The sequence below is a fragment of the Psammomys obesus genome, unplaced genomic scaffold, assembly GCF_907164565.1.
Source record: "Psammomys obesus unplaced genomic scaffold, mPsaObe1.curated_primary_1811, whole genome shotgun sequence".
In the NCBI taxonomy this organism is placed as follows: domain Eukaryota; kingdom Metazoa; phylum Chordata; class Mammalia; order Rodentia; family Muridae; genus Psammomys; species Psammomys obesus.
This window is the reverse complement of record NW_026590405.1, coordinates 2,684,916-2,695,760: the sequence shown is the minus strand read 5'-3', so window position 1 is coordinate 2,695,760 and position 10,845 is coordinate 2,684,916. Positions and strand designations below refer to the sequence as shown.

Genomic DNA, 10,845 nt, shown 5'->3' with positions numbered 1-10,845 from the left:
TTCCTTGCCTGTGGCAGGCAGAACAATGGCCATCCACGTTGTAGGCCTTAGGACCTGGAACAGATTAACACACAGTACAAAGGGGAATTAGAAGCTCCTGAGATCCCTGAGCCTAGGGTGAACCCGGTAGAAGGAAGGTGTGGCTGTCTTGGGTATTCCCAGCTCCTTCTTCTCCCTTTTGGGACGTTCTTTGACAGTTTCATACATGAGTACAAGTGTCTTGATCATATCCACCCTAAACCTACCCTTCCATTTCCCTTGGGCCTCTTATAATTTCCCTCCCACCTTTTTTGTCTTCTTCTGTGTTATGGTTTTGTAACTCATGGAGTCCTACGTACGGTCTGCATCCTCAGGGGTCCTGAGCCATCCACCCAAGCATGATTATACCCCGAAAGAAAAATGACCCCCCTTCTCCCAGCAGCCACGAACTGCCAACGGCCCCTCTTCTCTCCATGGCGAAATGTTGACCGCTTTGATCTTGTTCAGGCAGCTGCTGCGGGGTTATGGCAGCTTCGGCCAGAAGACAGCATTTCACAGCTCTCCTAGCTCTTACACCCCTTCTTCTGGGACGTTCCTTGAGACTTGGGTGTGAGCGTTGATATAAATGCCCCATTTAGTTCTGATCACTTAACAGCCATTTATTCTCAGCACTTTGACTTGTTATTAGTCTGCATAGACTGCTGCTCGTAAGCCACAAGAAGTTTCTTGGACCAAGGGTCAGAGCGGCACCAATCTGTGGGCCTAAACATCAGTATTTACAAGGCAGTGTGACAATGTGTCCATTTAGCAAAACAATAGCAGTAGGTTTCCTGCTAGCACCTGTGACTCACCAGCCATGAGCTTTTAATCAGGTTTACATGCGTTTCCTCATGTGGAGCTGGCCTCAGTTCCATGTAGAAAGTGGTTTCTCCTGTGCCTGGAAGGTTGGTAGCACAAAGGGAAAGATTTTTTTTTCCTTCTAATACCTGCATATGTGCCTGCAGGCCAGAAGAGGGCACCAGATCTCGTTACAGATGGTTATGAACTACCATGTGGATGCTGGGAATTGAGCTCAGGACCTCTAGGAAAAACAGCCAGTGCTCTTGACCTCTGAGCCATCTCTCCAGCCCCCTCCTTTACAGTTTTCCAAGACAGGGTTTCTTTGTGTAGCCCTTGCTGTCCTGGAACAAACTCTGTAGACCAAGCTGGCTTCAAACTCACACAAATCTGCCCAAGTCTGTCTCGTGAGTGCTGGAATTAAAGGTGTGTGCCACCACTGCCTGGATGGGACAAATCTTTCTAGGAGGGGTAGAAAGTGTAAGAGCTGCAGGGACAAGATAGTGAAAAAGACTTGGCTATCCTTGGCTTCCTTCGAAGTTGGAGGCCGAGCCACGGGCTGCAAGAAGCTGGAAAAGCAAAAAGCTGCTTCTCTCCAAGCCTCCGAGGGACCCCGCCTAGCCAGCATCCTTATTTTAGCTCCAAGAGATACATTGCAGACCTCCAGCTTCCAGAGCTCCAGGACAACACCTCTGTGCTGTTTAAGCCACCCAGACTGCAGCAACCTGAGTTGAGGTAGAACAGGTAGGGGGGGACCTTCAAGCTCCCCTCTCCAGACCTTCACCATTCAGTGATACTCAGTCCTGGCTATGCTGAATTCAAGCCCCATAGTGAGGACTTTGCTCCCTACAGTTCACTGAGCCTTTAGCACGTAGGAATCCAGAATCTCTCTAAGACAGGAATATGAGGGATACACGAGCTTGCTTTGTCCTCCATGGCACTGAGCTATGTGGCACTCAGGAGGGGGGTCTCAGGGTGGTACCTTGGCCCAATTCCTGCCTGTAGCCCAGCTTAGTTTCTGTCCACAGGCAGGGGTCCATTTAGAGGACAGAACAGAATGTTGTCCTCTATGGGAACTGAAAACACACAGTCTTCTTAACTCAACATTTTTTTTTTTTTTTAAGATAGGGTTTCTTTGTGTATCTCTGGCTGCCCTGGAACTGGCTCTGTAGACCAAGCTGGCTTCGAACTCAGAGATCTGCCTACTTCTTTAAAGGTGTGTGCCACCGTGCTCGGTCCTTAGTGCAGCATTTAAAGAAGTCAAAATGACTTTAAAAATCTGTGATAAAAGATATGAAACTTTATTAATTGTTTTTGGTGATATTGATGAATATTGAACTTAGGACTTTATTCATGCTAGGTAGGTAAGACTCTACCTAGCCCCCACATTCCTATCTATTTACATATGTATGTATGTATGTATGTATGTATGTATGTATGTATGTATCTATGTATCTATGTATCTATCATCTAGAGGCAGGGTCTCATGTAGCTCAGGCTGGCCTTGAATTTGCTGTGTAGTCAAGAACGACCTTGAACATCCAACCTTCCTGCCTCTGCTTTCTAAGTGCTAGGATCACAGGTGTGTGCCACTACACCTGGCTTATGAGCTCCAACCGAGGGCTCTGTGCACCCTAGGCTGGCATTCTACCAACTGAGCTCCATTCCCAGGCCTTCCTTGCTTTTCTTTTGAGACCATTCACCTGTTTTTATCGAAGGCATCACAATACATTACAAAGAATTTTGGTGTAGTCACGTCTGATCTTTGTTCAGCTTGCTTTGTTCCTCAAAGAGATTTAGGTGTATTTTATATTGTGTACAAGGGATTGAATTCATTATCTCCGGGAAAGTTTTCACCAAATTGTGCTGTGCTTAAATATGCTGAAAATAAACCGCCCTGGGTCAGACTCCTGAAGGTTGAGGCAACAAGTCAGCTACGTAGTCGTGTTGAACTGAACCGCTTTCTTACCTCCTGGAGATCCTGCTGGCTATGAAGAGGCCCTCACATGGTGACGCTGGGATCTACCTCCTAGTGAGATCTGAAGAACTAAGTTGTGGTCGACAAGGGTTGCGGGGGGCAGAATGTGAGGTGCCCATTGCTTCCTGCGGCATCCACCACGTTCGGCCTTGTTTCTGGAACCCCAGGAAATCACTCCCCTGGCAAAAGTGGTTCACTGAGGCCGTGAGGGCCTTTGATCACACACCAGTGCCACATGAACGGGTAGAGCTGAGGGATGCCTTTCTTTCAGCTGGTGGTACCCCAGGCCGAGGCACAGAGCTCTCTCCAGCAGCAAGACTGTAAGTGATTTGCCTAAGCCCTGGACCGCACAGAAGCAGAGGATTCAACAGCCCCTGCTGAAGTCCTATTGGGGGGACTTGAGGCTTTGCTAAGGATGACGGCCATGAAGAGGGGAGCACAGAGCGAGCTGGGCAGGGGTAAGTCCAGAATCGTGCCCAGCTCATCCTGGGCTGAACAGGAACCAGAGCAGGCTTTGGACAGGATCCTTGGCTGGTTTTCTGATTGTTTTCTGTCTCCCTTGACATTTTTTTTGGTGAGCTGTGTCCTTTTCTGTCATGAGTAAGAAAAACCAAAGGGTGTTCTGCTTTGAACAACATGCTTTTACTGGAGGTTGTGAGAGCTGGGTATGGCTTGCCAAGCTGTCTCCTCCCCACCCGTGAAACAGGACTCCGAACTCTTTCTCCAAGGGAGGCCGGATGGATCTTTCAGTACAAGGCATGAAGAAGTAGGGCTGTCCCTGGCCTGGAAGGTCAACTCTTTACAGACCTCCTTGGAGACATCTGGGCTGAGAACTGGCCCCTGCTGCTCAGCATGTGTTGCTGGGTCCGGGGTGGCGAGTGAGCATCCCAGTTGCTGACGGTGCAGCCTCTCTCCCAGCTGAGCACAGGCATTTCGGGAAATCCCTTAATACCCCCATTCTCTGCAGGCGTATATAGGGAGGGCCAGGATGCCAGCTCGACACTGCACTGCCCAGAGGCCCCTGCCTGACTCACTGCCAGCCTTCGGTCCCTGCATCGCCAAGGAGAACATGGACGTCACCATTCAGCACCCTTGGTTCAAGCGCGCCCTGGGGCCCTTCTACCCCAGCCGACTGTTCGACCAGTTCTTTGGCGAGGGCCTTTTTGAATACGACCTGCTGCCCTTCCTGTCCTCCACCATCAGCCCCTACTACCGCCAGTCCCTCTTCCGCACAGTGCTGGACTCAGGCATCTCCGAGGTAAGACACAGCCACGCCGGCTCCTCCTTGCTGGTCAGAGGGGTCTCAGCCTTGTCTAGAGGACAGCTAGGGATCCTTGAGGGGGCATTACTGCTCCCCTTGGGCAATGTCCCTGCGTCTCCCGGCCTCTTAACCTGCGGAGGCTGGCGGGGAGCCCACCTGCCCAGCTGCCAAAGCCTCTCAGATCACTGGGAATGGGGTCCAAGGACGAGACCTGCCCCAGCCCGACTGGTGTCTTTTCCTCCCATCAGCTCATGACCCATATGTGGTTTGTAATGCACCAACCACATGCTGGAAACCCCAAGAACAACCCCATCAAGGCAAGTTACTTGGCAAAGGCAAGCGTCCTGGGCCGGCCACTCCCTGTACTTTCTCTTCTTGGTGTGGGGGTGGGATGTACTGTCCTGAAGCCCAGAGAGGAGGGGCTTTCTTACAGAAGGGCAAGAACCTTCTGGAGCTGGCAGAGCTGAGGATGGGGCTCCCTCCCAGCTTCCCTGATGGCCAAAGAAAGGTCACATCCCTCCCTACCCAAGCGATCCACAGTTCCAGAAGAGCTGAGTCTCTCTTTGCTTCAAAAGAAGGCCCCCAGGGCAGATTCAGCCACAACTCTAGGAAGCAAATTGCCCGATTGCTCTAGTCAGGGTAGGGAGCGGGGAGTGCAAACAGCTTTGCGCTAGTGGCTGGCAGTGCTGCGGAACTGTGGCCTTGACAGGTGAGGTGGGCTCCTGGGGCTGGGGACAGATCACAGACTTTAGCCCCACCAGCCAGCCAGTTCCCAACTAGTCAGGCAAATAGTCCTTAATGAACCCACCTCCCATAATCAACCCCAACCAACCAGCTACCCTCAACTGACCAGCCACTTAGCCCACCTAACTCATAGCCAGCCAGTAGACGGTAACCGGACAACTGGTCAACCTGCAACCAGTCATCTGGCAGTGACCAACCAGCCGGCTAACTCATAACCAATAACTTGCTGTGATCAGCCGTGGCGCCCATTCATCGACCAACCAACCATCCTACTATAACCAGTCCTCCAGCCTATAACCGATTAGCCAGCCACATTATAACTAGTTGGCTGACCCAGAGCACCTCGCAGTGAGTCAGCACTACCCAATCCTGGGTCTGGAGGTTGGTGGTGGTCTTACCTGTGGGGCCAGGTGACAGTCCCAGCCCCATCACGCAAAGGCTTTCTTGGCTTGTGGAAGCAGAGGAGTTGACGGGATTGGCTTTCCGTTCTGATGGCTGGGCACTTTGCCGTCTGCTCTCGTCCAATCCACCCATCAGGGATCACACAGCGGTTCCCCTGTCCTTTAATCCTTGGAGCTGGTGGCCCTTTGCAGAGCTCCACACGTGGGTTTGGGTTGCAGGTCCGATCCGACCGGGACAAGTTTGTCATCTTCTTGGATGTGAAGCACTTCTCCCCTGAGGACCTCACCGTGAAGGTGCTGGAGGACTTTGTGGAGATCCATGGCAAGCACAATGAGAGGCAGGTGAGTTCCATTTAGAGCCCCACCTGTATGGATTTTATACTCTCAGAGAGATCATGGTAGGCTTGGCTGCTCCTGCTGGGAGAAAACCACATCCTCCTGTGCTGGGCTGGCCCCTCCCAGGATCATGGAGGTCACTGTCCCCAGCCCTGGTAGGGCCAGGCAGCAGGAAAAATGGGTCTCAGGGATGCAGGATGAGGACCCTTGTATTGGGCACAACTCTAACTATGCTCCTGGATCTTCTGGATGACAGGGGATTAGAAACAACCTCAAAAAAGGAAAGTGCAGATGGCAGCCCCTTTACAGTCCTCACCTCCCCGCCCCCCACCATATTTTCACATGCAACCTGGCTCGGGAGGGAGAGCCCTGAGGACAGAAGAGCTAGCATTTACACACACCAAAAAGTTGAGGAGCCCCCTGGTATTTCCATTAGTAAGTGGCAGTCCCGAGGCATAAACAGGTCCCTTGCCAAAAGGGGCAGGCTTCTCCCAGCTTCTTCACCCTGCTCTAAGGCTCCTGATCACGTGGAGAACTAGTAGGTCTTTGGATTGAGGGAGCCTTAGGCACTGAGGCTGGCTGGTAGTGTCACCTGACTGAACTAGGACTATGCAGGAGGCTCAATGAGTCTGGCTAGGTATGTTTTGCCCATTTGGGCCAGATGGCAGAGAGGGGCTAGGAGCAAGGTTCTTAGGCCCAGGACTAGTTTCTCTTGGCTGGGCCTTTTGGCCAGTAATGGAAGGGTTATGGGATGAGCCAAGCTCTTTATGTGCTGAAGCCAGGACATGGCTTCCCCGACCCTGAGCCAGGCCTGGGGGTCCACCTTCAACCTCTTGGCCTTTGTCCCTTGAGAGGGAGGAAGTCTGGGCTCAGGGACCTGAGTGTAGGGACCCAGGATTCCAGCGGAACTAAGTTTCCTGACTGACCGAAGTCTGGTCTTGGGTGGACTGCTGACAGCTGGTCCTGGACAGTTTCTGTGGGTCCAGGGGGAGAGGAAACTGGGAGGACAACAGAACTAAGGACAGCAAAGCTCATCAAATCTGCAAAAGCCAGTTTCACAGCACAGGCCCCAAGCAAGCCCATCTTCTGTGGTTGGCCTTTGTCAGAGGTCCCTTGGAAGCTTGCTGTAAATCTAGGGTTTAAGGGTTTGGCTGCAACTCTCTCAATCTCAGGGTGAGGTGGATAGGCACTGGGGCTCTGATCCTGAAGTCCAGCCCCTGTGAGCTCACCTGCAGCCTGGCCGCCTGGTGTGGTCTGAGAGGTTCCCTTTCCGGTGTGGGATGGCGGCCACAGCTGCCCCATCGCCCCTGACCATGCCCCTCCCCGGTGGTCCCCAGGATGACCATGGCTACATTTCCCGCGAGTTTCATCGCCGCTACCGTCTGCCTTCCAATGTGGACCAGTCCGCCCTCTCCTGCTCCCTGTCTGCGGATGGCATGCTGACCTTCTCTGGCCCCAAGGTCCAGTCTGGCTTGGATGCTGGCCACAGCGAGAGGGCCATTCCTGTGTCACGGGAGGAGAAGCCCAGCTCAGCACCCTCATCCTGAGCAGGCCTCGCCTTGGTTGTCCCCTGAGGCCCCCTGACCCATCAAGCCCAGGGACCACGGCAAAGAGTCTGCCTTCTTCTTACCTTCCTTTCTTTCTCTTTGTTTCCTTCCCATCTTCTCCGAGGGCTGAGGGTTTGAGAGAGTAGCTAAGAGAGCTTGGGTCTTGGCCTGAGGTGTTGTGGGTTCAGGGTGACCCAGGCTTGACAACAGCCAGTTGGAGGGAACGATGGCATTGAACTCTTGAGATGTGACTGGTCCTCTTGGAATGTGACATCTGAGCGCTGCACCAAAGGCAGAGCGGGCGGTGGCTAACCAACTCTGAGAGCCCTCTGCTGAGCCCCTGGATGGCAGCCTCCCTTTTTTGTGCCCACATTCACGTGTAGGCTCACGTGCTGGGCTCCCACAGCCGGCTTCTCTCATACCCTCTTCCTGCAACTTTCTCTATGTAGTGTTGCTCTTGGGGACCCTGGTCACCCATGAGAATGGAGCCCCTGGCAGACAATAAAGAGCAGGTGACAGAAGCAATTTGCAGTCTGGTGTCATGCTGTCTCCCTTTGGGGTGAGGGCTGGGGTGCCTGGGAGGGTGCGGTAGGCATTTCCTGCCTGCGCTGAGAGGATTTCTGGCATCTCACCCTGCCTCCAAACCACAGCTAGCTCTGCAGTGCTATGTCCTAACCCACGCTGGAGGTGCCCCACTTCCTCCCAGATTTCCTCACCAGAGCCCACACAGGACTTTGCAGCTCATGTCTACGCAGGGCCAGGCAGTCTATTGCTGTCTTTTCGGATCCCAGCGGTGGGGAGGCCTTGTCTGGAGGATCACAGCCTTTCACTTGGGGCAAGGCAGCAAGTTCTTAGGAGTGGCACCATGGCCACCCAGGCCCTAGGAGACACAACACACACATTGCCCTTCACATGCATGACACACACCACATATCACAAATCACACACACACACACACACACACACACACACACACACACACACACACGTTCCGTCCAGCGGGAGTTCAACGGGTTCCTAAGGAGGGGTGAAAAGAATGGTGGGACAGAAGGAGGCCAAGTCAGTTTGTCTGATCAAAGCCTCATTTATTTGAAAAATTTACTCCACTTGTATAGGGAGAAGGCAGGAAAGGAGGGGGAGGCTAATTTACTGCTGCAAGAGATAGCAAGAGTGCTTTCATGGCTTGAATATTGCACCTGCAAGATACCGTAAGGATGTTTTCTTAAGATATCTCAAGGATGCCCTAAGACTAACAAACGGATGTCCTCACAAATCTATCACCCATGACCTAGGGTCCTAGATAACTCTTCCACTAATTGGCTTTAGGTCTCCACTAAATGACCTTTGCTCACTATTTGGCTTTGGCTTCAGTAAATAGCTTTGGCTCCCAGCACACACACACACACACACACACACACACACACACACACACACACACATACATACACACATGCCATTCATCCCAAACATACAAAATACCGCATATACCATGCAGTACACATACAGTGTACACATGATGCCTAATCACACATACAGAATCCACCAAACATACCACATACTCCACATACTGCACCTTGAAAACACACACACACACACAGCACACACCACTCCCACCATGCTGAACTTGTATAAAATGGCTTTTCCCCAGAGATCCACCTGCCTCTGCCTCCCTGAGTGCTGGGATTGCAGGTGCACCAGGCTAGTGCTAGAAAATCTTACCCTGAGGCCCTCTATCCCTTCCTCCCCTCTTTTCTTCTTCCATTTCTTCCCCATGCTACTCTCCTGCCCCTGTGTACATGCCTCTTAAACTTGGGGGGGGGTTCCTAAAGGCTGTAGATGGGGCTGCTTTGCCCCTCTGAGATGCTCTGGAATCCTGGGGCGGGTGGGGGGATCCCCAAGAGACTCTCCTTCTTAGAATAGGAAAAGCTGGGGCTGAGGCCTGGTTTCCCACTCTTCTGGGGCTGCCTGGAGCCTGTGTCTCCACACCTGCCCTCCCTACCCAGGGTTCCAGGTGACTTCATGTCACACAGCTACAATGGGACTAAGGTCACAAGACACCCTGCAGGACCAGAGCAGACTGCCATCCTTAAGGCAGCTCTGTGGATCAGGGCTAGATAAGGAGGGTCTCAGACTTACCCAGACTCACAGTGAGGCCCTGGGGCAGCAAACAGCAAGGCCTAGAAGTCTCTAGGATCCGCTTGGGCTCATTTCACAGACCCCCCCACATGCTTAGGCATTGTGGCTGGTGACCCTGACCCCTTTTGGGTCATGGTGAGTTCTGCTAGATGCTGTCCCAGAAAGAGGCTAGGAGGACCCAACTCTAACAGATTTGGTACAACTGTGTCTATGGCTGCCAGCTGGTCTTTCGAGAACTGACTAGCTGTCAGAGGTCACCTGGCCATGGGGCTTCTATACTTGCTAGTCCCCCAGGCTGTGGGAAGAATTCCTGAACCGTGGGACTGGAGAGCCCAGGGTAGGAGGTGGGAAACACAAGTCAGGACAGTGCTGTAGCAGGTCCTGGCGATGCCGAGAGAGGATGTTCACAGGACCCTCAGTCAGCCCTTCGTCCCGGGTGTGAGACCTACAACCTGGCGATGTTAGCATCACCTTCACCGCTATCATCAAGACCATCCTGACCCCATCGTCACCAGTACCACTGTCACTATTCTAGTTTTCTTTCTGTCGCTTTGGTAGAACTCTCCGGCCAAAAGCAACTTCGGGGAGGGAAGGGTTTATTTGGTTTGCACTACCAGGTCACAGTCCATCACAGAGGGAAGTCAGGGCAGGCCCTCCAGCAGGAACATGAAGCATGTTGTTGGCTGACTCGCTTCCCTCCAAGGCTCAGGCTTGAGGTTAGCTTTCTTATACAGCCAGGACCTCCTGCCCAGAGAATGGTGCCGCCCACAGTGGGCTGGCCCCCTGGCATATCAGTTACACCTGAGACCATCTCCCACAGACAAGTCCACAGGGCAACCTGATAAAGACATTATTACTCAACTGAGACTTTTCTCCCCGCCCCCAGTAAACCTAGACTCTACCAAGCTGATAAATAATGCTAATTAGGACAGTCGCCTTCACGATGATGCCACTTTTTACACCGTTGCCAGCACGGTGACGTCATGATCTGCCCAGAATTATAGCAGTGGGTGGGAAAATTCCTTAACAGAGAACCTACTGTGCCCATCAGGGTGCTGGTCATGCTGGCAACTGTCAGTCCTTCACACAACCTACCCAGGAGCCTGGGACTTGGTCACATTCTATTAGAGAATCCAGAGAGAATCCTGGCTTAGAAATGGAGTCACTTTCGTCGTGTGCCTGTTGGTGAAGGTTCAGGTGGATCCACTTCTGACCTCAAAGCAGGGGTTCTCAATATGTGGGTCGTGACCCCGTTGGGGGTCAAAAGACCCTTTCACAGGGATTGCATATCGGATGTACTTTTATGGTTGGGGGGTCGCCACAACATGAGGAACTGTATTAAGGGTGGCGCCATTGGGAAGGTTGAGTTCTGGCCTTAAAGCTAGAACTTTGTATCTCCCGTGGAAAGTTATTGTAGCGCCACAGGAAATCTGCAGGCCGGGGTCTGAGGAAGGCAGGTAGGCACTTGTCCTCTTCTGTCAGAGACTTGTTTTGTGACTGCAGGCTGGTTTTATGGGTCTCTCTGAGATTACCAGAGTCCCATGTTTCTTTAGCCACGGCTCTGTCACAGTCTCACCACCAGGTGGCAGAAGAGGCTTGCTTCAGAGGCAAGACCTCTGCCAGCAC

General features: G+C 52.6%; 1 protein-coding gene across 3 annotated transcripts; it reads left to right on the top strand.

The window, feature by feature from the left end:
- The first annotated feature begins 3,863 nt into the window (after nucleotides 1–3,863).
- Cryaa (crystallin alpha A) lies at nucleotides 3,864–7,083 on the top strand. 3 transcript variants are annotated; one of them, XM_055607224.1, is made up of 4 exons: nucleotides 3,864–4,052; nucleotides 4,304–4,372; nucleotides 5,420–5,542; nucleotides 6,874–7,083. In XM_055607224.1, exons 1-4 carry the CDS (start codon nucleotides 3,864–3,866, stop codon nucleotides 7,081–7,083), a joined length of 591 nt encoding a protein of 196 aa, XP_055463199.1. The 3 variants fall into 3 exon arrangements, with proteins under 3 accessions (XP_055463199.1, XP_055463198.1, XP_055463200.1); XM_055607223.1 differs by having other exon boundaries at nucleotides 4,304–4,390; XM_055607225.1 differs by lacking the exon at nucleotides 4,304–4,372.
- The last annotated feature ends 3,762 nt before the right edge of the window (nucleotides 7,084–10,845 follow it).

Bases quoted from the DNA above. Each gene is read 5' to 3' on its own strand.
- Cryaa (XM_055607223.1), top strand. From the start codon at position 3,864: ATGGACGTCACCATTCAGCACCCTTGGTTCAAGCGCGCCCTGGGGCCC. The intron at 4,053-4,303 runs GTAAGACACAGC...TCCTCCCATCAG, and splicing joins TGGACTCAGGCATCTCCGAG to CTCATGACCCATATGTGGTT. The intron at 5,543-6,873 runs GTGAGTTCCATT...GGTGGTCCCCAG, and splicing joins GCAAGCACAATGAGAGGCAG to GATGACCATGGCTACATTTC.